Source organism: Orbicella franksi, chromosome 11 (assembly GCF_964199315.1).
Source record: "Orbicella franksi chromosome 11, jaOrbFran1.1, whole genome shotgun sequence".
Taxonomy (NCBI): domain Eukaryota; kingdom Metazoa; phylum Cnidaria; class Anthozoa; order Scleractinia; family Merulinidae; genus Orbicella; species Orbicella franksi.
In genome coordinates, this window is record NC_138155.1 from 14984954 (window position 1) to 15011900 (window position 26947).

Consider the following 26947-nt stretch of genomic DNA (forward strand, 5'->3'; position numbering starts at 1 on the left):
CTAATAATTCTCGATATCTATATTTCTCCAAATGTTCGCTTAAACTCACTGAGTATGGCGTGTTATTATCAATAGGGAGCGTCGCAGTTTTCGTTTCTGTTGCAAATATTTCCTTTTGGTCTTGAGGATGTGAACGATAGCTCACGTTGTTGTAGTAAACTTAAAAGCCACAAAGGCTGCAATATAACAGCCACCTTACTATTCACTCACGTGACGTTCGCTTGTCCTCCTCACCAACCCGTTTGGTCACGTGACGTCCTCGCTGTTTCCCGCGCTGTCCAAACACGGTTTACGCATATTGAAAAGTTTAGCCTCAATTTTTCAAATTCGTCGTTTGCAATCCGTGTCAATCTTCTCCATCCTTAGCCATCCTTGTTCCTTTATGGTTTATCATTATCCCTTTGGTGTTTTTCTATCTTAATAAACTGTTATTTTCAGGTTTCTTACCATTTAAAGGTAATTTTGTATGTGGCCAAAATAACTCAAAATACAGTGACTGAGCTCCGTTAAAAAAAGACGCTCCCACTGGCCGAAATGGTATCTTCATATTACTACTTTCCTTTTTAGTATAAAGAGGATTTGATGTCTTCAGAGCACGTCAATGTTTTAGGCCGTTTTAAATGAGAATCGACGAGTGAGTCATCGTTTTTGCGGCCGTTGGGTTTTGTCTTGAAATCGCAAGCTCTTCTGATTGGCTCTTTTTGCATTGTGGGTTTCCCGTGCTGGGCCATGTGCCGTTCTTTCTTATGGTTCTGTCGCGGTAAGTAATGAGCTATAGTCTCAAACTGACTAGTCTGTAGTTCCAATACTCTTTGAATTGATTTAAGTTTTTAACAGTAGGAAATCATTTTTGTTTTGTAACATTTATCAGAGCATCCTCTAATATTACTCCAGTTACTTTCTTACGTGTCTATTGATCATTTGCTGTGTTACGCGACATACACTAGATATGCAACGCTTTCAAGCGGTGTTTATCGCTGATGAATACGTTCATTACATTCCCATACAGACCTTATTTTTACGTTATTCCGTAATTAATATATATTTGTTATTGACCAAGCCTGCTCAGTCAAGTGGCCAAGTTCTGTTTTTGTATGTTTATGGACCTCGACTCCGTCTCGGTCCATAAACACGCAAAAAAAGACGGTGCCAATACCCAGCCATCTTGACCGAACAAGCTTGGTCAATAAAGGATTTACGTGGCTCTCGCGGTAATTTTTCTTGCGGGACACAGCGGGTAGTCCCGGCGATCGGGCAAGATAGCGCCATCTTGCCAGCTCGGTAGCCAATCACAGCGCAGGATTTGTTCACTTTGCCCGCTCACGGAGCTAGTCATATAATAACGTAACATAACGACGCTAACAGGTTTGGGATACCTGTGGTAACCAATTAATTTACCAACCAACACACTAGCATCGGTAGCCGTCACGTCATCACTGTTTTTATTAAGCTTCCTCAGAGAGGACAACACATAGTACGTAATAACAATGGATTCTGATTCTACATCAATTATCGCTGTTTTTCCCGTTTCCTATCCGCTAACATCATACATGCCATGGGCTGGCAAAGTTATATATCATACGTTGGTCAAAATAAATATATTATACAAATAGTACATAAAATACGGGTCAAGCTATGTATATCAGACGATTCTGCTTCATAAATGATATGGTGGTCTAAAATAAATACGAATACGCAAGGTAGACAGGAGTATACAAGGCAAGTACCGGTTGAGCTGTACTGGTAAACCTCACATCATGAATTTATATCTGCTGCGCCTAGAGATATCTAGTTGAGTACTTCGTAACAATAAAAACATTATTTCATATTTTTTAGCCATGACTCTTTCATCATTGAAATAATATTAAATTTTATTAAATAAACGTGGACTAGCCGCTTCGTTTATCTGACTTGAACGTGATACAGTTGATCCCCGCTATTTTAAATTCTAAGGGTAAAAAGAAAAAAAAGATCCAAACAGCGTGGGTTCTAAAATAGCCGATACTAAACGACCAAAAATAAAAAAAAACAACAAAACCACGGGACCAATCCATGGGAAAAGGGTTTGAGTTCGAATTAGCGGGGTCCAACTGTAATTGTATTTTTTTGGTTCCGATTTTTCATTGTTTGCCAATACACGTATCCGCATTCTTTCTCTTTACTTCTTCTCGAAGAGTTTTTAACTCCACGAAGAAGGGAATCTTGTCAGTCGCGCGAGGATATGTTTGTGTTCTGCCGGATGTGGAAGGCATCACATAAACAACCTGCAGATCAAAAATTATGTTTTAAATATTCTGTGCCTTGTGGTGACCTTGACAGCTGTTGTTCTAAGAAACAAGCCTCGAACAGCATTATATCTAGAGTCATATTTACCGTGTTAGTTCCAGGTATAGGATCTTTTTGACGACCAACTGTACACTTGGATCCAGAGAACAACTCGTAGATTACTGTTGAAAACAAGCATTTCAGTACATTACTTCTACCCAATAAGTAAGAAATGTGGGAGGCGAGGTGGCCTCGTGGTTAATGCGCTCGTCTCCGGAGCCGTGACAATGGCTCTCTCCACCCATGCTGAGCGATAACTCTGCGATGGACTAGCATCCCATCCAGGGGGGAGTAGAAGTACTCCTAGTCGCTCCATGCTACAGAAACCGGGATAAACTTCAGCTTGGCTCGTATGCAGACTTAACATACTGATCAGATAACGCCGAAACGTACCAAAACGTCAGCCTGCCAAAAAAGTATGATTAGGTATTTACCGTATTTACCCGTATCTACGTGGACATATCAGGTCAGTGGCGTGATATCGCAGGATATCATGACGAAAACACGGATAATTGCGAATTTGCACGATCATGCTACAAATATGAACATGCTGGAATTTTTCCAGTGTGTCGCCATTTTACGTTATGTCGATTTCGTGGCAATGTAAGTTTCAAAATGGTAACCTGCAGATAACCAAGACCCGAAATGGCAGACCTGTTTTTATTATTATTATTATTATCATTATTATTATTATTATTATTATTATTATTATTATTATTATTTTAACATTTTTTTTCACCAAAACCAAAGTAGTTGCCTTTTTTTCAATGGCTTTTTTGTTTCTACATCATGATTGTTTCAAATACTACCCGTGTGTTAAGTTAAATTTGATGTTTAAATGGCCAGACACAATCAAAAATGCTATCCCACAAGAGGAATATCTTGTCTGTTTGTTTGTTCTAAATTATGTGTACTTGGCGCTTCAACATCTTTTGTGTAATACAAACCTTTTCCATTGAAACAAACTATCAATGGCTTGTACTGCTCCACTTTTCGTATAAGTTCGTCCTTGCCATCTCTCATTTCCTGTCTATAAAATGACAGAAAAAACGTTATTCAGGGCGTATTGCGTAATGGATTGTTCATAACTTTCAGAGTTCTTCTGGCAATTGAGTGCAACGCACCCTGTTGCCAGCGTGCTTTTGTCACTTTTTGATGGAAAGGGGAAGCTGAGGTGGGGTTAAAGGGGTCTTGTCAAGATTCAAATGTCGTTTTCACGATTCTCGAATTTACGCGTTTTACGGAGTACCCATCGATCACCACAGAAGTCGACTGCAACGCGTTTTAATCCACGGGTCACATTATGGCCAATCAGGAAGTCACAAATCTTGCCTTACACCCCTTCCTCATTTAGTTTGTTCAAGATTTGCATGCCGTGTTGCTTAATTAATCTCGGGTAACGTTTGCTATTTGGGTTCATTTTTGGTGTTTCACCTGGAAAGGTCTGCACTTCCTCTTGTTGTCCGTTCAACCATGTTTGTTAATCCTATTCCATAAGATGGACATCTTACATCGTCTAGATGGGTCAGTTTCTCTGGCACTAAGCCTGATTCATAAAGGCAGCGCCCTGTAAAACAAACATTTATAGGCAGCATATTTTGCGTTTTCAATTTTGCTTCCAGAACTGATTGTTTGTTGTTATACTTGTAGCAAGCTAGTTTATATACTTTTATTTACATTTTTATTTATGATCTTTTAAGCTAGAATAGTAAACAGCAAATGCAAACGAAATTAAAAATATAATTAAAACGTTTTACTTTCAGCTCCAGATCTCACGGACGGATGCGGCAACACGGACTTTTTAAGATCAGACAAACAATATAGGCGAAATCGTTGTGTTTAACAATAAGAAGACAAATTTCCCTGGTCTATTGATAGATCTTTGTAATACAGTCAAACCTCTCCACAACGGCCACCTTGGTGACAGAGGGAAGTGATCGTTATAGCCAGGTGGCCGTTATGGGGAGGTAGGTTGTTATTAATAACACCTGTCATTTTTCGGGGGATGCAACATTTTTGTCTTTTAAAAAATGCTTATTGTGGCATATAAGAATATAACACAAGCAAAATATTTTAATAGAACAAAAACTAAATAGAAACAGAGACAAGGTTCGTGACCTTTTACAATAAAAAATTGGGTTTTGTATACACTGTTCGTCGGTTGTTAATTGACTGCTCATTGTCGAGAGGTTGTTTTAGCGATTAGGACGCGTTTTAGTGGCCGTTACCATTGTGGCCATTAGAACAGGTTCGACTGTAGTTAATACCCTACTTGCCAATCAACTGCTTGAATTAGGCAGTGACTTCAAAGACAATGGATGTTCACTTTATAATATCATGTAAAACATGGCCATCTATATAATTATGCCACAGTAAATAAATTTTGTCATAAATGTGTATGAAGCTAAACAGTTAGTTAAACTTTCACAAAGTAGCTGCAGATTTCAATTAGACTGCCAAAAGAGGTTTTTCTTGAGTGTCAGTTGTGAAAGTTCATTGTTTCTAATGCAAAATAAATTTATTGTTTTTGTTGACATTAATGTTCACGATTCTGCTAAGATTTCATTCAAGATGTCTGGGAATGGAGAAGTTTATACGTGAGTTACAACTTACTGTAATTATCTCTGGCAATTAACCTCAAAAGAAATTGTTAAATTTAATAATAAAGCAAGAAAGAAAATTACCCACAGAAATGATTATTTGCTCCAGCATAGTGATGTCCCTTATAAGCTGCCATCAATCCTGGATTTATTCCTACCTATATACAAAAATACCAAACTGCAAAATTTGACTGCTACACTTATCATAAAGTTAAAGGCAACAAGGTGTTTTACTCTTCAAACCAAACATCCTCAGGCCAGTTGTTCAAAGGCTGGATAACACAATCCACCGGAGAAATCACTATCCAGTGGATAAGTGTTGGTAAAATGAACTACATGTAGGCTATTCGATGGATAGCCATTTATCCGGTGGGTAGTATTGTCCACCGTTTGAACAACTGGGGCCTGGAAATTTTAATCTAGAGATTATATAACCTTCTTGCCTAAATTACATTTAGCTGCATGAAACTAAATTAAAATCCTGATGAAATGTATTTCTTTACATGTAGGATATACCGTGGACCAAGCAAACTCCCACCTGGTGTGATCAGTCCTAGATTCAGACGCTACAAATAACATTGAAAATGACAAGATAAATAATATAAATTTTCAAAGTTGTAATTTTCTTACAAATAAAATATCCAAATTGTAATCCAGATGTTCAGGTAGTTTCATTTTCAGTACATCTTCCTCAGACATTTCTCCAAACCTTTTTATTGCTCGCCTTGGTTTCTTAGGAGATTTTCCTGGCTGATTTTGCTTTTCTAAATTGATGGCATCACTACTACCTCCAGCTTCCTGATCACTCTGCTCCACTTGTGATTTCTTTATGCTACACATCAATAATCAATTAGAAATAAATAATAAATATTTTTGAAGCAAGGTAAAAGTTTTTTGCCTAATGGTTAACCTATAATCTATTGATTAAAATACCCAAACTCTGAGCGACAGAGAAGACCCCTGACCATTGCTAACACTGGGCCGAAGCCGGCAGCAACCAATAAAACTGACTGCCCTTAGTGGTGAGATGGACCCTGAAGGGCCAATAATAGCAGTAATAATTAAATAATTGTGTACTGAGAAATGCCTGGATACCCGAACTGCTTGAAGCACTAACCACTAATGCCATGAAAAAGCCAAAATGCTTACAAAAGCCAAATGCTTCTTGCTCCCCATATCATTAAATAAATATTTTATACAATTATTGACTATGTTAAAGTATTATATATAAATTATCACCGATAAATAACCATACATGACCTGCATAATGTTGTAATTCCCATCCTCACATAGTATGGCACAACAAGCACAAGCTCTTCGGCCACAAAAGTATTAATATGATAAACAAGGTCTGGGCATTGCCGTATTTAAAATTAAAAAGAGGAGCTTCAATTGTGTCACCAAGGAGGGGACCTATAAGAGGAAGCCACAAACACATCCATTTTGAGGTATAGTCGAATACAATTCCCACAGAAGGTCACATAGCTAGACGTGTTCTTGAGATGTTCAAAATTTTCTGGGGGTGCTTCAGGACCCCCCCCCCCCCCTCACCCCACCCCCTTTTTTTTTTTTTTTTTTTTTTTTTTTCAGGAGTGTGGGGAGATATTCCCCCAGAGCCCTTTAGAGGCTTGTGCCTTCAGCACTCACACAACTTTCCTTGCCTGTGTTGAAAGTCTGGTGACTGTCTATATGCTTACTTCTGACAGTACTGTTTTCTGTAAAGCTAGCGCTGTTTATGTATGGTTTTGCTTTGAATTGTAAATAAGAAACCTTGATACTTTCTCTCTTCTCACTATTGTCTTTCAGAGTTCCAATTTTTCAGATAGCTGATCTATCTTAAAATTGGGGATAAATGTTGTTTAAAATATGTTGCAAAGCAAACTGATATTTTTCCATTTTTATATTAGGTTCATATCAGATTATATTGGTTCAGCTAGCATATTACATCTGTTATTTTCAAAATGTTTCGCATAATTACATGTACAACAAGTCAAGTTACGTTCAAGGTCGTTTCTTTGTGATCTTCGTTATTTTGACTTAATGGATTGATGTTTTTAACGTGATTTGAAGAAGTGGAAAATAAATAATATTAGTATGGGGTAAGTTGCTGCTATTCAGCTACTTTGTAAATATGAATAACAAGAGCACGTGAGGTTTCAGCGGTTACCTATTCAGTAGGCTGTTTAATATGAGAATTTTAGCTCGAAGAAGGCTTTGATGTCTAAGATGAAAAATATTCCTAGCATAAAGGCACATACAAAGAAACTTGACGACTAAAAATGATTTGTTAGTTTTCTTGAACCAGCCAGTGTCGTACACATCTTCATAGTTTAGTCATGATCGTTCATGAGTGATATTAGGTATAAATGTATCTATCTGATCCATACATCGACCAATAAGCTGCCCCTGGAGTGAATATAATAAAATATATCTACATACATTTACATTCTACTTACAAGTATGGACTGTAACGAAGCGATTCTTCTTGATTCTGCATTCTGTATTATACGATTGAGGATTCCTAGTCGGCTGGAGTGTTTACCTTTATGCAACCTCGTCCCCAGGGCCTTCTCCACTTTTCAAAATATCATCGAGGAGAAGGCCCTGGGGAAAAGGTTGTAAATTTTTGCGTCTGCAGTATTAAAGCCAGCGGTTACCAATTCAACATGGCGGACGAATGCTCCTGAAATATTACCAAGAGTTTTGCTTTTGGAATGTGATGTTGCTAGAAAAACTAGCGGGGATTAAACGACGCCTTGGTGTATATAGGTTCTTGCCATTGTTTTTCTTCATTGGAGCCGGCATTGAACTCTTTATGATAAAAGTTCGCATAGGAAGAGAGACTTTCTGTAAGTTTTTTTTAGCAAACTTTATCATTATGCAAGCCTAATCGAGCTTAGCCTTGCTTATTCCTTTATCGTTAAATGCTCCGGTATTTTTGTCTGGGTATGATAGTTGTTCTCTGTCTATTTAATTTAACAGATGACGTTTATGTTAGAAAGGAGTCAGAAAGACAACTGCAACGAAGGACACAAGAACAACAAGACAAGGAAAACGTAACAGCACAAAAATAAACATTTGGAACTGTTTCATTACACACCATGCCCGCTGGAGTATCATGGTCTAGATATTTGACATTCTTCGCAGCAAGCCTAGCTACAGGATTGGCAGGAAGTCAGGCAGTTCACTTGTACTACAAACCAAGTCTTGTAAGATTTATGTGTTTTTTATTGCTTGTCTTGTTTTTGGGCAGTTGTGAAATTAAAACTTCAAATAAAATCAGGATTTGAATACATACCTCCCTCCTCCACAGAGACTTCCCCTTTTCCCAAGTAGCCTCTGTGGAGGAGATACTGACCTCTGCGATACTGGTGCAGTCGTTTACCTAATCTTTTACCCAGATCTCACTCTTTTTGATCCTGAAAAGTGAATAACCCTTCTGCTTGGCTGTGGAGGGTCTGGGTTTGAGATTACATGTATTCGTACACCCAACTGAGCAGTCAAGCCAACTGGGAGCTGGTCATGTTGCAGGCCTTATTTTCATAGTTGTGTATGAAAGTGCAATCATCTTTAATATCTTGAAAGCTTGTCAAGCTAATGTTATGAAAGTTGTGTTTTGGAAAAACAGTAAAACCTATTTACCATGAGCATGGAAGGGCATGAGCTGGGAGTGTCCATCTGATGATGTCTGTGTTATTGAGTTAGAGATTATTTGGATTCTAGATTCTAGATACATATTATGGAGGTGACCCTAAGGATCTGTGTTTCACTGTATGACATGTTAGTTCTTGAGGGGTGGGAGCTGGAGGACTCTCAATGCGACACTGATGTAGAATTGACTTGCATACCCAAAGTCTTTGTTTGGTTACTGTAAACATCCAAAAGGAACAACCATCCTTACTTTCGGAATTAGCAGCTTTTAGGGCTGGTTACTTTCAGAGGGTAGTTACTTTCAAGGGGTCATTACTTTTGGGAAGCAATAAATTTGGTACAAATGAGCTGTTTTCTTACAAAATAAAAACAAAAAAACAAAGCAAAAAAAGGGGAAATTCGTAAAAAAACAGTTCTTCAAACATGAATTACAATTCTTCATGCCAATTTGAATTTATGTTGCTGCCATATGGGTGGGCACTTCATGTCTAGATCGTGTTGTCAGTGGTTGGCAAGGAAAGCTTGTCACATACCGTAAACTGTGTCTACTTCATGACGTTCTGCTACATTTAGTAGTCTGCTGTAACAAATTATATGTGGGTATGCTGGGTGAGTTCTAATATGCTTCAGTCGAAAATGATGCTAATTTGAATCAAAGTTTCCTATAGTACATTCCTGTTACTTGTAGAAAATTCCATGGGTTCTGTTTCAACCCAGCACAACATTTACCGGTAAAGCAATAATTGGCATTTCACAATTCTTCGTGATATAAGCAATACCTTCCCTTGTTGTAGATTGCCTTAAATCAAAAACAAAACCAAAACCAAACCAAAGACAAAACCTCAATTTGTCCAGCTTTCACTAGACTATTGATTTGAAAAATATATATTTACTACGAACCTTGGTTTCATTTTTCTTAACAAGGCAGCGGAGGGGTTGGAGTGGGCTCGCTACTTTTGGAGGCTTGGTACTTTCACAGGGGGTCACTCCTTTCAGGATTTTTTAGCGGCCACAATTTTTTGATGTTACTTTTGGGGGGAGTTGTTACTTTTGGAAGTTTACGGTATACTAGCAAATGTGGTGCAAATTGATTCTGGCTATAGAATACTACATGGAAAAGTAGTTATCTAACCAAACTGTAATGACTTTCAATAATTCTTCCTAATCAGGAAATTCCAGACGTTCCGCCTAATCCTAAAGACTTACCAGAACAAACAGGCTGGAGGAAATATATTTCAATAAAGAAGGACTAATAGATATCAATGGTAATATCTTGTCACCCACACTGCCATGGTATTTTGAGTTGGTTCCATGTGACACCAATAGCTGACTATCATGATTCTCTTCTATGAATTTTCAAAATAAAATCTTAATTCTACGTGCACTTTCTGTGCCAGGTCAAGGGAGAACTTAAATTGCTACCTTTTAAAAGATTCTCTATTATGTACATTTAGCTGCTGGAAGTGAATTCTAAGAGTGATAGAATTAATTTCAGTACATTGTATTTGGTTTCATGTGTCCTGTTGATTAATAAAAGACAGAATTGGAAATTCTGCTGACAGATCTGAGTGCTTCTACCTTTTGTTGGGTACTAAACAGTGTACTTTATGCAATATTACTAGGGTATCTAAAAGATAATAATGCTGCGGTACATTCTGTTGGGAGTGACATATTTTACACAGTGATTCTGTACTGATACGCATTAAATGTCTCATGTATGTTGCCAGATGTGTCGAGTACGCGTCCATCACGATGTGCGAAGATGATAAAGCTTTAGTTTAAATTCATGTTTGGATGAAAAGGAATAGATTGCAGCATATAGGACAGCAGCGTGTTCTACGGGTTTCGTTTGTTTTAATATTCTACAAGCTTTAGTAACGACGATTTCTCTTCATTTAAGAATTCGGCCAAGGAGGTGAGACTGCTAAGAAATGACATACAGTACTAAGTTTAAAATTAAGATGTCACAATTAATCGTCCAGATTTACAAACTTTCACATACTGCATTAAGAACAAAAGCAAGAGTTGTGAAAGCCGGGCACAATCTCCTTCACATCGTTTTACAGGCAAATCAAAGCAAAACATAACCACTAATCTTTCTCACTGGAATCCGCGCGAAAAGGGTGACGGCTCGGTCGAGCCGTAGACATCCTCGTGTTGTTCGTGGCGCAACGCGGCACTCTGATAAAAAGTGGCGCAGTACACTCTGGTTAAATGCAATGAACTCTGGTAAAAAGTGATGAATTTGAGAATTCGTACCCCCTTCTATACATTCTTCTTAAATCCTGATTATGTTGCTGCTCGCTCGCTACGCTCGCTCCGCAGCAATAAGTCAAATTATTCTCTCATTTGGATTGGTCTCTTGGAGGACAGACGCATAGATAATGCCTTTAACATTATTTTTGATTCTTTATTGTATAAAACAAGTAGATTCCGTGTTGCTGTGCGTCTGTTCAGTAATAAATCACGGAAGACGTCAAAATGTGGTAAGAACGTCAGTGACACATTCGGCTATCTACTCATGCGCCATTTTTGTTTTGTTCATACCACATTTTGACGGAATTTGTGATCTATTACTGAGCAGATGCCCAACAAAATGGAATCTATTTGTTAACTAGAGGTCTAGAAAATAAAGGTGCTAGGGGATACAAAAGCCATTAGGCATGTGCATTCAGCTGAGAGTGTATACCTGAAATTGCCTGCATGTATTTGCTTAAGAATATAGGGTGGAAACTTCTCCTACAATTTTGATTGGAAAAGAACAAAGTGGAAACCCGTTAAAAACAGAACAGGATATCAAAGTTTGGTGGCAATAACACTGATTATGTCTTGAACCTGGGAGACCCTGCAGTTGTTAATGATCAGTAGCAAAACGAAATAGATGTCAGCAGTGAGTGTATCACCAGACGGGAAATATAGGTGGTAATGAAGAACATGAAGAACAGTAAAGCAGCTTGAATGGATACGCTCGCAACAGAGCTATTGAAGACTGACACTTAGACAACATCCCCCGGGGTGAGGGCACATCCTTATATAGGTTATATAGGTAGGTGTGGCCCCGAAGGGTATGGTTTTTCAGCCGTTTTCAAATTGGTAATAAATAGGGTATTGGTTTTGGCCATTTTGGTCTCAAATAAGGTATCAGGTTTTTGCACTCTAGTCTTGAATTAGGTGTGTTTTTTTTACAGGAAGCTATTTTTTCATTGTTATCGATTACACCTTTAATAAAAGCCCTTGGCAATGCCTTTAACATTGGCCTGAACTTGGTAACTAATTGTAAGGCAGGTCCGAAACAGGCCAGGGTATTGATTTAAGCGTCAGGTCATAAATAGGGAATCAAAGTTTTGGTCAGGTCTTAACTAGGGTAAGGAAAGTCACAGAGTTTGGTCATAAATAGAGTAAGGGTTTTGGGAAACGGGCCGTATACATCACTTCCACCCAATTTTTTCTAGGAGTAGCTATAGAAAAATTGGGTGGAGGTGAAGTGCACGGGCCGCTAAAATTTAAAGCTGTTTTTGTTGCCAAAATATTTCGTTCTGCGTTAATAGAAATCGTTCCCGAACCCCTCAGACACACAGTAGAGATATAATAAGTATCTTGCTAACCTCTTCTTCTCGTTCCGTTCTGTAAGTTACGGATCGTTTTCCCCCCTTCGATTTACGGCCCGAGCGTTTCATGCTCAAATTATTCACTTATCAAAGACAACAAAATGGTAAACTTCCTTTCTCAGATATTTTACTGAATCAATTCGCCCCCATTTTGCACCATGGATAATAGACATCTGTCACAAAAACACTATACTGGTCTTTGAAGTAATTAATAACTTTTTAAAATTCTCAGCTGATGGAGCGTTGAAAAACAATACAACCAGTTCCAGTTTTCGTACTATGAAGATCTTGATAACATTAGGTAAAAGTTAAAGTCTCTATACGAGCCAAGTGGTCCATCAGGCCGGAGCTTATCCCGCGGTTTCTATTGCATGAAGCGACTAGGAGTATTTCTACTCCCCCCTGGATGAGATGATAGTCAATCGCAGGGCTAGCCACCAATGACATTCGCCGGTACCCAGTTTAAGACCTGGGTAGAGAGAGGCACTGTCAATCTTGCCCATGCAAGAACACAACACAATGGCCCTGGCCAGAGCTTGAATCGCCCAGACCGCTCGATCCGGAGACGAGCTCACTAAATATCAAGCCATCGCGCCTCCTTGAAGCCAGAAGACTATCCACTGGAGGTAACAGAGGAGAGCACCGTAAACAGTAATAAGACCATGCTCAGAACAAACTTTTGAAAATTTAAGGTGGCTCTGCCAAAAGTTGCGTCTTATCATGCTTAACAAAACTTGATAATGTAAAAAAATTCCACCGTGCCGTTTTTGAATTATAAGCACCTAAAGCTGTAATCATAATCAAGGGTGTTTTTAGCAGGTCGTACTGTTGCTATGGCAACCTATTGCGTCACGAAAATGATAACAAGGTGTTCACTGATAATTGGGCAGTTTTTTGATGCCATGATTGTAGCATGTTAAAGAGTGGTTATAATGACCCATCAAAAGCTAACTGCTGGAAACTATTTTGAGCTGGCTTGAAATCAATTTAATTTTAATTTTAGCATGTTCTTGAACGACCCCACAAGCAACTGAACTTTAATTTTTAACGTGCTTTCGTGCTTCAAATGTCATTGTTTATAGTGGTCAATGCGCTTATCCACACCTAGCTAGTTCACAGGCATGCCACTTAAACTGAAAGAAACAAATACATCGACTGTCTATAAATATTGACCAAACAACGACACAAGTCGAAAAATTGATTTGTTAATTTTTTTGTCAATAGATTGGTCCTAGCTATAAATCAAATGGACCTTAGTTAGTTTCCACTAATACAGTTTTTTTTTGGAAGAAATTTGCGCAAAACGAAGTAGCCGATTGTGCTCAAAATCGACTTCCGGTTATGCTAAATTTTCTGAATATTTGATCGCATTACGCTCCGTACAGCAGCAGCTACTTGAGAATCTTTCAATGATTTTTATATTCAGCTCACGTCTTTATAGTGTGACTAATCGAAAACTAAAATGACTCGAAGTTAGTTTTGAGCCCGAACGAGACAGAACAGACACGCAAAATTTGGCAGTGTGTTGCAAACTAGCCTGTGAACAGGTTCTCTAATCGAGGATGGGGCGAAAAGAAAGCACGAAGAAAACGAATAGAAGAGAGAGAAGGGGAAAGGGAAAAGAGGGGTACGCCCCAACCTCCACCCTCATTCCCGCCTCGACCATTTCACTCTCAGCCAGTTCTTCTTCCCCTTCCAACCGGGGTCAGAACCTTCCAGCCGGAGCCTGACCACAATTACAGGCTAGTTGCAAGCTAATTATTGCACAGAATTATTGCTATATTTTTCTAGGGGCTACAATTTTAAATGCCTTAAAAATACTTTCCACGGGTTAAGTATAACACCCAGCTACTACGATATCCAAAAATATCTCTGGGGAAATTGCCTTGGCCTGTGTTTCTCATAAATTTTGCCTTAAATCCTCTGTTGGAGACGAATAAACAATTGCTTGACGCGGTCAGTCACCCTGAATATATTATGTTGTTTCCAACAAACCGGAGAAAGCTATCTTAGAACATTTGGTTGAAAAAAAGAAAAACAATATTCCGCTTTAGCCAAGCCTAAAAGCGGAGCTACCCATGTTCTTACTTATTAAAATAATCCAACATGTATATGAGGCAAATTTTGGACAACTTTGTTGTTTCAGCCCGAAATAACATCTGAGCAGAGCTGTATAGTAGTGAGATGATGGAAATAGAGCCATGACTGTCAAGGGCAGACAGGCTAACAGGAGTTATCAGATTTAGGCTAAGCGGAGTGCAGACTTTCACTGCAATTGCTGGTTTTCAGTGTCACGCAATTCAAAATAGATCAAAATAAAAATTAAAATCGGTTCACAGATAAAGTCCAGAATCTGAGAAATGAAAGAAGGTAAATATGCAAAGACTCTCGCCAAAATTCTGGTCACAGCAATTTTTCTTATGCGAGATATGCGGAGAAATTTTTTACCCAAATTTATAGTGATTTGTATCGAGACGCCATGTTGGTGCCCAGTAAGGGCACCAACATGGCGGCCGGAAACCAATAGAAACATCTGTCACTGAGTTTTGCTACAAAAGCGTGAATTTATCCCTCGAGGAACTCTAAAACATTAAAATAATACTTTTTCTAAGACATGAACTGCTCAGATAGCCAAGTTCCCCGAAATAAATCACTTTTTTAACCATCATGACAGCTCTCTAGGCCGTCATGTAAATGCCGCGTTACGCAAAAGCTTAGAAATTCAAGCGTAGTGTATCACAAAACCAATAACCCATTCGGAGCGAAAATTTGTATGAATGTTAGTTTTCAGCTGCTATATATCATTTAAGTAAAATCTCAGGAAGATCAATAGTTTTGTAGTTCGAATTTTACTGACGTCATGTGAAAACCAGCTATTAGCCCGGATAACGCTGTTTACGTTTAGCACTCGATAAAGGGGAAAAAAAAAAAAAACACGATATATACATAAAAGGTCTTTGGTCTGCAGTCTGCATTTTATCCTCTGTCAAAAAAATTTTAAAAAGGAACCCCCTGCTTCCTGTTGTAAGGGGCATCAAAGCTTGGCCAATAGGTGCAACCGCGAAACGAAGCTTTGTAATAAACATTTCTTTACTTAGCATGCGTTATGGCACATTCTACATCGTGACTTTATCGATGATTTACCTGTAGAGTACGTATATGAAATGCCTTTTAAACCTTTTTATTAAACATTTGCGTAGTCTAAATATTATAGATACTTTGAGTTGGGGCGACCCGTGTGGCGAAACGACCTGTTACCTTTTCGTGACACGTCCGTCTACCACGAGCCCCCATCGCGCGCAGGCTATCCTTATCATGGATCAGGCCCTACTTGGATTGGCGAACAAGCTACTCCCTCCTAATCCCTCTGTTTCTAACCCTAATAACACTCAATTTTATTCCGTAGTAGAAATGCTGGACTTTACTTTCGAACTGATAAAGTCCCTGGGAACGAAGTTGTTGCATTACGGAGTAAGATTGGCACTAGTTTTGATTGCTATGGTTTCATGTTGATATAAAATGGCGGCTGGGACGATAATACGAAAGATCACCAATGTTTATTGCCTTTGAATCTGTGAAATGTCTAAATCACCGAAAGGAGAAGCTTCATCTGTTGCTTTGACAAATACCGAGCAGGCTCAGGAAGGAAACAATGAAAGGTTTGCCCATAAGTTTAGCAGTAATACAGCTGAGTAATAATTTGTACCTAAAAAGCGCTCTATCGACTAGCCAGCTATCTGACATCAGTTTTTCCCTCAAAGGTTTTCAACAATCTCTCGTTGCATAATTCCCGAGGTTTATAGAATGCTTTATGTGCTGAATATGTTTTAGACCATCGTCAGAAACTCAGTCGATGGGATTCTAATTCGTTGTTATTAACCTTGAGCTAAGCTTGCCGTATTTCGATCAGTCCGTCACTTGTAAGCTTAGTTCAGATTTTGATTTAAGTTTCTATTATTAATGAAGGCTCGTTTTTTTCTCCGTACTTCTACTGCAAATTGTCTTTAAAAGTAGTTCAAGTCATGAAGATCTAAGGTGTAAATAATTATTTTGAAACTTCAAACGGATGTCTCCTTGCATTATCAAGGCAATTTCTTAATAGAGTCAAGGTGGTAAATTTCTACAGCAGGGTTGTCACAGGCTTAAGGTCAGAAAATCGTCAGGGAAAAAAAATGGGTCAGTCTGAAACACAGACTGCAGACTGCAGACCAAGGGTAAAATGCAGACTGCAGGCTGCAGACTTTTTCAGTGTATATTGTGTTGTTTCCAATATGAAGCACTAACCGTAAACTAACAGGTCACAGGTAAATTGGAGTCTGTGCTTTGGTTAGCCTGAATATCACTTAGGTTAGCCTGAGACACTCAGCTTAGCCTGTTTATGGTTAGTCGGTAGCTACATGTATCAATAATAGAAATGGTAACACAGTTCAGGAAAGTCTGCAGTCTGCATTTTATCCCTAGTCTGCAGTTTATCCCTGGTCTCAGTCTGCAGTCTGCATTTTACACTGTAGCCTGTTTACAGTTACAGGTAGCTATTGACAATAGAATTGGTAACACACTTCATGTAAATCTGCAGTCTGTATTTTACCCCCTGGTCTGCAGTCTGCGTTTTACACTGACCGAAAAAAAATTTCTTCAAGGTCAGGGAATAAAAAGTCAGGGAATTTTATTCTGAGTCAGGGAAAATTTAAATACTATATTGAGTTAACATGGCATGATTTACATATGATACCATTGAACCCTGGGAGAAATATATGAGGTCACATTGATCCAAACAATATTTTACCTTAATGAAGACAGAAAGTTTATTTGAAAACTTAACTCAGTCTTTATAAATGGATGGAAAGGACGCGGGCTAGAAGCTGCTACTACATGTGACATTATTTAATAATAATACCCCCTGTAGCTGCATGTTGTGCATGTACATCATGGACATTTGATACACCTGGGACATTTAGAGAACATTCAAGGTGGAGCCACAAGGAGTTACCAACTTGCTCTCAGCTGCACTTCAAGCAACTCTGCCTGTTTGTTGTAACTTGATAATACATGAATCAACTGTTCATATTGAGGGTGTGAAACCAATGTAATGTTGGAAAGGATTATAAAGAATTGTGTCCAAACCTGAGTAATAACCCAGGGGGACTGGGACTCCCAAATGAAAAGGACATGGGTGCTTGGCAGAAATTTTGAAAAGATCTCCTGAGAGGTACCAAGATACTGTTTTGGGGGCATGGTTTGAAATTTTTTCACCCCTAAGAGGTAACAATTCAAAAACTACCCATTAACTGACACTGAATTTTTTTTTGCTCAGTTCTCTTGAAGGTACCACAAAATTAATGTCAAAAGCTCTGGCTGTGGACCTTTTGAGGCTGAACACTCTAAACTCTCTGAACTCTCTTGTAATGACAAGCACCCCATCCTATCAAGCCCTTCGTACAGCTGATTTAAACAAATCTCAGCGTCGTGTTCAGAACTGTTACTCTGTCGTTATTCTGAAATGAACAATAATTAAGTTCAAATCCAAAGAGGTTCAACCGAGGGACAAAACAATTGATTTAAATAAGCCAACTGATTTACATATGTAGAGTCACTTACCGCCTCTTGAGGCGCGACTCGAAAATTTCTCTGTCTCCAAAAGTAAACCAGCAAGGTTGACATGTACATTTATTTGGAAAAATTAAACGTGAGTGATAAATTCTTTGTCTCCTCGACTCAAAACTCAAACGACTCAACACAAAACTCAAACGACTCCACTCGAAACTCGAACGACTCAACTCGAGACTCGATACTCGAAGATTCCGAGTTTTGAGGATTGAGGATTGAGTCAAGTCGTTCGAGTTTCGAGTGACTGTCAACTTACATTTGACCGGTACTGTATATGGGAGTCCCCCCTCCCCCCCCCCCTCACCCCCAAGGGTCAATGGCAGACATGTGGCTGTGGCATTAACCCTTCTTAGTTTCTGATTCAAAGTTTTTTACATCTCTTACATGATATGTTTCTTATCTGTATTAATTCAGGAAAGTTGATCCAAAGATGACAAACTACAATGGTGGTTTGAAGCTGGTTACCAGGCTTACAATGCATGACTTGAAGGCTGTCCAGGATGCATTTATGGTATCTACAAATGGTTCTACTTACATTATAATGTGGCAGCTCAAGAATTAAGTAATCATAACGCTTTTTAAATTTACAAGTAGTAATATCATTCTGAATTTACAAGCAGGTCACAATTTAAGGATACATGTACTACCTATTTTGATTTGCATTTTGTAGTCTTTAGACATGCTGTGATTGGTCAATTTAGCAGGCTGTTTTATATTGCAATTCTAGTGTAGGGCCTACTAAAATTTGAAGCTTTTACATAACGTGAAATGAATTCCTGAACCCATTCAAAACGCAATGAAAATAGGCGACAAATGTCTTAGTAACATCATATTGTCCATCTGTACTAATTGCACATCCTTTTCTTTCCCCCTTTGATTTATGGCCCTATACACTTTGCACATGGGTCTTAAATTGACAGGGGAAACTTGGTCCATATGACTTATTACGGACCTCAAACTTGGCTCATAACATTAATATCTACATATACATGTACATTGTGTATTCTTCACAATATTAATATGGTTGTATGTCTATAAATGCCAACTAGCCTCTGGTTTAATGTACATGGAAGTTCTGAAGCAAAACTTTTTCCCTAAGAAATAATTAATATGTAATGAGAGACAGAAAGATAAGAAAACATTTGGAAATAGAGTTGATTGCAAAAAGAAGCAAAACTAAACTATGTTTTGAAGTCATCTTTACTCTTGTTGAGAAAAGAAAATGATATATAATATGGAGTGAAGATGCAACTTCCAAACTTCATAGTTTATTTTTGCTTCTTTTTGTAATCAACTAAAATATTAATTTTGATTTTATTAAAGAAATGTTTCATTTTAAAGTTCAGGCAGTAGATTTGGAGGCCTTTCACAATAATATTAAGAAAGAGAACTTTTGATACTGACATTTTAGATATTGGCCCTTTAAGTGTAAACTTGTAGCGTCCTTTTTCTTTTCTCTTTTCTTGAATAGTCCAGATCAAAACTGTTTTGTAGTGTTGACTTGTCTAATTAGAGTTAAATTATGGTAATGGTAATGTCTGATAGTATTAAAACTTGAATTGGACAGTTTTTCTTTTTTTTTTTTTGCTTCTCTTCAGATTAATCAGTCTGGTCATGAACGTGAGCTGAGCCTGGATGTTGACCAGTTCTGTGAAATTCTCTCCATTGTACTGAACAAAGGATCAAGAGAAGAATATGAAGATTTGTTTAACAGAGTTGATGTGGGTAAAGAGGGTTATGTTGACTGGGACAAATTCTGTTCTCATATGTTGCTAGAATACTATGAGAAGGATGACCGAATGAAAACCACTCAGGTAAGGGTACAGACATGTTAGTGCCGTGTAACTTTGATAACTGTCAGGTCCAAATTGCCAAGAAAGCTCTTGGGCTCTTGTGTGATCCCATAACAGGTTTGGGGAACTACATGCACATGTATTTAAGAATATCATAATCATGGCACAATGTAGTTCAAGAGTCAATGTAGTTCAAGAGGCTTATTGGAAAAGGGCTGCTTATTAGGGATTGGGCTCTTACATAGCCAAAGGCCTGGAGTGCCGTTGTACAGTGTAAGCCCCCCTTGCTTCCAATAAATGCCCATCTCTATTCTTCTGTTGTCTTCTGATCTTTTTCTCCTCTCTAGTCCTTCTTCCTCCTTCTCCACTCTGATTCTCACCCCTGACCCTCCTTCTCCACTGGCCTCCAATCCAAGTCCTGATCTCTAATTCTCCCTTTTCCTCCACTATTACTCCTCCCTTCTCCAGTATAATCCTTTCTTCTCCTCCACCTCCACCTCCTCAATTTATCTCCTCTTTTTTCTTCTTTCTCACCCACTCTCACCCACTCTGCTTTTCATTTTCCTCTTCTCTCTCCTATCCCTGCCTTTTCTCTCTTTCTTCCTCCCATATAATTTTACTCCTGCTCCCCCATCCACTGCCCTAATTCTCCATTCTTGTCCTCTGATCCACCAAATACACCAAGATGAACAGCACTCTGCATTTATTTTTTCAAATCAAGCTTTTAAAATATAAACAGATTACAGGATGAACATGAAGTACTCATTAGTTCGCACTGAGAGTAAAATATAAAGGTTCCCCCTGTCCCTTTTGTGTGTGCATCCAGGCTTCCTCTTAATGCTGCCACAACTGAATGTTACTTTTTCGTATACTATATCAATTATAATTTATATCAATTTTTTTATTGTTTCTACTGAAGGTTCCTCAGTGGCGAGAGCTTAGAAATATTGCATGGTAGGCTAATAGCTAGCATCCACCATGAACTTTGTAATTTTATACTTATGACATTTGATAGACGTCTACCTTATTTTGCCTGGCACTTTCATCCCCTCCCTTCCCCCTCCACACCCACCTCCAAACTCCTACCACGCTAAATACAATCAGGATTTAATAATCACATTTTCAGATCATAATGAATTAAAACTAGACAGTCTGATTTTTATTTTCCTTTGTTCTAGATTTCTCATCATACATGTAATCCTTAACCAAACTACAAATTAAACTTGCTTGAATTCATTTTGACATGAAATAAAACTGAAACATTTATTTCCATGGAGCGTATATACAGTAATTATATAGTAAACCAATACATTTTTTAGTATACATGATTGTATTAGGTATATAAGTTTCTAAAGGTCACTGTAAATTTCCAGTTGTAAATATTCACCAGATAAAACTGTACCATACAATAATGAGTCTATTAGACTTAATTAAGAAGTTATAATCAAAGATTTTGAGGTGCAGTGTGTTTGACACCTTCACTCTAAGTGAATTATTTCATTAGCTGACTTTTAACTCAAATCTAACTTTTTTAGACTCAAATCTTTAACTTTTAACTGAAATCAACACTTTTATATGAACAACAGATATAGCATAGTTTGACAAAGTCCAACTTATTTTCCTGTGGATTATGTTTCATTCTGATTTCCTTGGTTTAATATTAAAACAAAATAATAAATAAAATAAATAAATTAAATATGATTACATGTAGCAAGTAGAGGTTTCTCAGTCTATAAACTATGATTGGTCGAATTGGTGCGTGACAGCACCCGTCCGGATTCTATCGACGCACAAGTTAATAGAAATAAAACATTGGCAAGCATTTGCCTTCAAATTTCATGCCAAACATTTTCACTTTTACTGCAAGCTAATTTGTAACTTTTTATAGGTACATAATCTCTTACATACAGTATTCTAACCCGGAAGCACAAATATTAGGTAACATATAATCGCATGCTCGTTAACTGAAAAAACTATATAGCCTGTGGGCAGGCTCAAGTTTTGCTTGTTGACTTGCTCTTCCCTCTCACATGACTCAAAGGTCTGTGCATTCTATAATTGTGTTAATAATATACAAGCAACAATTTCTGCAGTCGGATTGGCTGAGAACATGTCATTTAATCCCAAATCAGTGATCAGTGCAATTTCACCAGTACAAAAAAGTGAAATTGAGTGCAAAACGGCGAAATTGTGTGCAAAACGGTGAAATTAAAAATAATTGACAGCTCCGACAAAATTGAGCTAGGACAAACAAAATGGCGGACAAAAGTGAGACGAGGCAGCAAAACCGCAAGGAGGTTTTCTTTTTCTTTTGGGTCAAGTTCTTCAATTCAACTGTGAAAAAAGACTGCTTTTCACAGTTAAAAGAAAGCGCTCAGTTTTTATACATGACTTGGAGAGAGTGAATGAATTTTTGCGCTTGAATTCACATGTCAAATTTTCATCCAATAAAGTTGAAGTAGCTTGACCCTTCATTTGTCATGTAAAATACTGAAGCATGACAGAAATTGTCACTTGTATATTATTAACAAGTAATCGAATGATTTTTCTCATGCAATTTGGAACAAATAAGCACTCGTAAATTTTTCAAAGACTACAAATTGCACTCGCCCTACAGGCTTGTGCAATTTTTTGTAGTCTTAGAAATATTTACTTGTGCTTATTTATTCCAAATTTGCACTCGAAATCATTTGATTACCTATACTAATTGAACATATACTGTATCTCGAGCACTTGTTTCCCAATAATGTACAAGTGTATACATTAACATTTACATTTACATGTAGCAAATACATAATTATACACCCAGAGAGCTGCACTGTCATTTCTATAGATTAGATGTACCTAATTTACATATTAATGTGTTACAAATTTGAAAAGTTGACCAAGTTAAGGGGAATTCTTGACTGTGTTAAAATTTCAGCCCCCATAAAGAGGCCATTGTTAGAATATCTCCTTTGATGAATCCATCAAGATACATTGCAGTTAGTAAGGTAACTAGTTAGCAGCTTATAATATATATGTAACTTCCAGTATCACTTCACTCTTCACTGCTTGTTCTGAAATGAAATATGCTAATTACTATCACTGCTACATTGTAGTCTGCAGCTATATTACTGTCTACCCACAGAAGTTCTAACTAAAGGGGAATTCGTATTGTATTACAAACTACCACTACCAGTCTGCCATTAGTGCTACTACTACAGCTGCCACTACCATTATGACTCGCACTAACACCGACACTACCACTATCCCTAACACTACCACTACCACTATCAATGCCACCACCACCACTATCACCACCACCTCTACCTGTATATTTGAATGCCACTGACACTGTACTAACACTAGCACTTCCACTACCACCACAGTATAAATGACTCCCACTGATACTACATTATTTTGTAACACTATCACTACCAGGGCTAGACTTACAGTGTACCACTACCTCTAGTAGTATCACTTCCATTTGAGGTAACACTGTTGTGGTTTTGTTGATAGTGGGAGGTTTTGGTACTGGTAATATAATTTTAATATGTTAACCCCATGACAACCCTAACCACTATCAGTCTACAACTGCCATTGCCATTTTGGCTGCCACTAGTGCTGAAGGTATCAAAACTGTATTACTAATAACTCAAATCTACCACTACCACAAACACTATGTGCAGTGCACTGAATCATTGCTATCCTACATATACTGGTCAATAAATCTGCAATTAGTAGTCCACCTCTATATTTATACATGTACTGTATACTGCTAACACTACCAGCTCAATGATCAGTCGACTTGTAACCTCCAGATGGCATTACCATTATCACCACTGGCCACAACCACTAGCAATAACACTGCCATTCTTCCAGTCTACCACCAGCATGCACAACTCCCATGATGACTACCACTTAGCCAGTTGCCACTACAACTTATAATTACCTGGCTAATATTTAATGCTGTCGTTACTTCAATTTGCATGTACTGTACTGATCTAAGATCTTTTGTCATTGTTTTATTTCAATTTTGTAGGAAGGGATAATCTCTCTTTGGTCATCAAACATGAAACCAATAAGAACAGTACAGGTAGGGAAACATTAAGATTCAGAATTTAATGTTCTTCCAGATAAATAAAATACAATTGTATCATTATTGGTTTCTGGTATGTGTGGGTTGGAAATTCACATGCTGAGGTCGTTGTATAATGTGTTGTTGGGCATTAGAAGTCTTGCTCTCACAGTACCAGCAAAATTAATTGTGTTGTTCCAGAAAATGTCCATACCCCTCCCGATGAGTTTTTTTTGGTTTGAACCCCCTCCCCCCATCCCTGTCCTTACTTTCCTTGCAAAATTTTGTTCGTTGCGATTGCCATTCCCTTCTTTGTGGGGCGTGGGAGCCTCATGGTTAGTGCGCTCATCTTTGGATCAAGTGGTCTGGGTTTGAGCCCTGGCCAGGGAGACTATGTTGTGTTCTTGGGCAAGACACTTAACTCTCACAGTGCCTCTCTCCACCCAGGAGTATAGATGGGTACAGGCGAATTGTTGGGGAAACCTAACAAATTGTGGGGGAGTGACCTGCAGTGGACTAGCCTCCCATCCAGGGGGAGTAGAAATACTCCTAGCTGCTTCATGCTTCAGAAACCGGGATAAGCTCAGGCATCTATGAGCCAGTTGGCTCCAAGGCTTCACTTTTTCAGCTACATGTATGGCTATTTACTGGAAAAATACTAATGTACAATCTGTCATTGCTCTAATTTGCAGCTCTTAACTAGTTTGCTTTACATGTCTTAAGGGGGCTAAAATATTTTCATTTAGTATAAATCTAGTAGCGATCTATCACAAATGCCGTTCTCTGATTGGCTACACTACTCACTATCTATTCTGAGATACATGTAGATAGTGAGTAGTGTGGCATTGTGCCCTTGTTAATAAAATGACAGCCCCTTCTTGGCATCTTTGAAGTGTCTGTGAAGAGGATTTAGATAAAGTTTTGAACAACAAGTAGATTTATACTAAAACAATTAGATTATTTGCTCTTGATTTTACATGCGTGATAGTTGGTGAGGGCGCAGCCCAAGTCAACTATCACGCATAGAAATCGAGAGCGAACAATCTAACTGCTTAGTAGAAGTGTATCATCAGCATGCTTAATCATCTTAAGCATCTACAGTGTAAGTTCCTTGAGGGGTCACATTATTTTAAAAGATTCTAGGCTTGCATTTAATTCAAACTTAAATAATGGTTGCAATCCTAACTACAGTGTATGTGTTGTTCTAGGTCCAAACAGATCAAGAGGAAGTTAAACAAAGGGATCTCTGGGTGACAGACTTTGTACCAATGCAAAATATCTACAAACTGGCACTTGCTCTAACTAGTAAAGAAATAGGTAAAGTAGATGTATATGTGGTACATGATCATATTGCTGGTTATATTTTAATAAATAACTTATTTAAACCTTCATTCTTTTACAATTCTGCCATGAGTTCCCAATTATTTGAGCTGTCAATGAAGTCCTGAACATCCTGGAACATCCCAGAACATTCTGGCACATTAAAAAATTATTAACTACATGTAAAGGTAATTATGAGAAAAATAATTATATGTAATTAAATCAAGAAATGAGCAAAAAAGAGTTCTGGTCAGTCTTCAAGGATGTTCTGGGATGTCCCTTGTTCTTGATTTGTCAACTCCCAGGCCAAATTTTTGTCCTTTTGTACTTGCTGCGTGACTGTCACTGGCCACTTTTCTGGTAAATTATACCCCATTCTAGATCAAAACTGTATGATTTCTCTTCCTATTTCTATGTGACACATACCCATAGAGCTTATTATTGGAGTACCCCCCACCCCCCTCCAGACTGTAATCCAGATCCAGTCCTGGGCTCGAATTTCCCTCCAGCTTACACACTAGAATCATGTTCAGTAGTTCCAAATTCATCTCCTCTGGGCTTTAAGTGAATGGGTTACTGGTTATCCTCTCCCTTGTTGGAATTTTTTAACAAGCTTTCTGTTCTACTTACAATTATATTATATTATTTGTTCAGTTTTGATTTTCTTTTCAGCTATATATGACTTGAGTTCCAAATCAGAGTTTAACTGCCAGTTTAGGATACAAGGTCTTCAACACACCCCTCTATGTATGGATTATTGGTATGTCCTGTACTTTAATTATACAGCAACACATGAAAAGCTGCTCTGATAATCTCTACTATGTAAATCTCTAACCTCTATGGAAACAGGGATAAAAAGTTCTCTACTTTTCGAACTAAAAGTGTACCATGTAAAATTTTCCCAATCTTCACTAAATTAATAAAAACAAAAGTGGCTTGTATTCACAAGGTTTGCTTCATTTCAGTAGCAAGTGCTGTCATTCCGCTCCAAGAATTTTTAAAAATATTTGGCCACTCTTTTTTTGGCAGATGTGGTCATCTCTTCATCATGAATGTTGTGAACAAGTTTCGGTACCAGAAACATGAAAAATTTGGGATATCATTTAAGATTAAATATCATCTGGGTAGGAAAAAGCAAGTTTTGGAATCAATAGCTTCTAGTCAGAAAATCAATGGTATAATCAGGGTGATCCAAATAGCACACTGATATCCATTATTTTTTTTTAGCAACTGCCTGCCAGATTGCTCATTGCAGCAGCTTAATCAAGTGCGAAAAGGGGGTAACCATACTTGCTTTGTTTTTCTTGCTTGCAATGAAGATTTGCTTTGAGCCTTTATAAACAGACACTTTTGGACCACAAATATCTACTTTTAAACTTTGACATAAGTTTATTTCACTATTTTGTTTTACTTGGTCTAGTAAGTAAAAAGTGCTACAAATGGGTAACTATATTATCCTTTGAATGCTTCATGTTTTGATCCTTTAAGGATTTCTTAAAAACCTTATAACATTACATGACTTTGATATAATAGCGAGTAAAAAGATTATTTCAGTCCTTCCTTATGGTTATGGACTTAGGTTTCTTTTTCTCCTTAGTCGGTCATTCTACTTTCATTCTTCCACCAGTTAGCTCTTCTTTATCTGGATGGTATATCTTATCCTAACAAAAGATAAAGATAGTGGAGTTAGCAACTCTGAAAGTGGTTAAAATTGATAGAGCTAGCTAATAATGAAAGGCAGAGATGTCACCTAATTGCCTGGTTTGGGGGGGGGGGGGGCTAGGGGTACTCTACAAAGTTTAAAATGGGCAGGCTCTCCTTTTGTATGCTTCTTTTAGGAAAAAGGTAGCCCTTTCACATACCTACTACAGGGCACTGCATCCCTTTTCTTTAACAACCCTTGGAGTGAAGTCAATGAACAATAACAGGAGAGAACATCAAGTATTACCAGATACAGCCACAAGGTGCAACTGTTCAAAATAA

At 37.9% G+C, this 26947-nt stretch overlaps 4 protein-coding genes across 5 annotated transcripts in view; 2 read left to right on the plus strand and 2 right to left on the minus strand.

Annotated features, from left to right (window-relative positions):
- Positions 1-27: 27 nt before the first annotated feature.
- On the minus strand, positions 28-7468 carry LOC145460667 (G/T mismatch-specific thymine DNA glycosylase-like). The gene is made up of 7 exons (XM_081445551.1): positions 7382-7468; positions 5556-5757; positions 5014-5083; positions 3760-3892; positions 3273-3355; positions 2374-2447; positions 28-2264 (listed from the first exon to the last, which is right to left on the minus strand). The coding sequence occupies exons 1-7, from the start codon at positions 7420-7422 to the stop codon at positions 2121-2123; spliced, it is 747 nt and encodes a 248-aa protein (XP_081301677.1). The 5' UTR covers positions 7423-7468; the 3' UTR covers positions 28-2120.
- A 129-nt stretch (positions 7469-7597) lies between these two features.
- Positions 7598-10128, plus strand: LOC145460677 (ubiquinol-cytochrome-c reductase complex assembly factor 6-like). The gene is made up of 3 exons (XM_081445563.1): positions 7598-7774; positions 7908-8134; positions 9746-10128. The coding sequence occupies exons 2-3, from the start codon at positions 8027-8029 to the stop codon at positions 9827-9829; spliced, it is 192 nt and encodes a 63-aa protein (XP_081301689.1). The 5' UTR covers positions 7598-7774; positions 7908-8026; the 3' UTR covers positions 9830-10128.
- A 4964-nt stretch (positions 10129-15092) lies between these two features.
- The window catches only part of LOC145460648 (cilia- and flagella-associated protein 337-like), a 45022-nt gene continuing 33167 nt past the window's right edge, over positions 15093-26947 (plus strand). For both annotated transcript variants that reach the window (XM_081445525.1, XM_081445526.1), the window contains exons 1-8: positions 15093-15843; positions 18206-18302; positions 19390-19605; positions 20504-20538; positions 22508-22577; positions 23609-23662; positions 24853-24961; positions 25637-25724. In XM_081445525.1, the coding sequence (XP_081301651.1) occupies positions 15764-15843; positions 18206-18302; positions 19390-19605; positions 20504-20538; positions 22508-22577; positions 23609-23662; positions 24853-24961; positions 25637-25724 (749 nt within the window). In that variant the 5' untranslated portion in view covers positions 15093-15763. The remainder of the gene's footprint in view (positions 15844-18205; positions 18303-19389; positions 19606-20503; positions 20539-22507; positions 22578-23608; positions 23663-24852; positions 24962-25636; positions 25725-26947) is intronic.
- The window catches only part of LOC145460671 (uncharacterized), a 3482-nt gene continuing 3276 nt past the window's right edge, over positions 26742-26947 (minus strand). The window contains exon 1 of the mRNA XM_081445553.1: positions 26742-26947. This exon is cut by the window's right edge and continues 3276 nt beyond it. The gene's annotated coding sequence lies outside the window, so the exon portion shown is untranslated.

Excerpts from the sequence above, each read along its gene's own strand:
- LOC145460667 (XM_081445551.1), bottom strand. The coding sequence starts at position 7,422 with ATGCAGAATCAAGAAGAATCGCTTCGTTACAGTCCATACTT. Across the intron at positions 5,758-7,381 it reads CTTCGTTACAGTCCATACTT|CATAAAGAAATCACAAGTGG; the intron begins GTAAGTAGAATG and ends ATTGATGTGTAG. Across the intron at positions 3,356-3,759 it reads GGAAGTGCAGACCTTTCCAG|ACAGGAAATGAGAGATGGCA; the intron begins GTGAAACACCAA and ends GTCATTTTATAG.
- LOC145460677 (XM_081445563.1), top strand. The coding sequence starts at position 8,027 with ATGCCCGCTGGAGTATCATGGTCTAGATATTTGACATTCTTCGCAGCA. Across the intron at positions 8,135-9,745 it reads TGTACTACAAACCAAGTCTT|GAAATTCCAGACGTTCCGCC; the intron begins GTAAGATTTATG and ends CTTCCTAATCAG.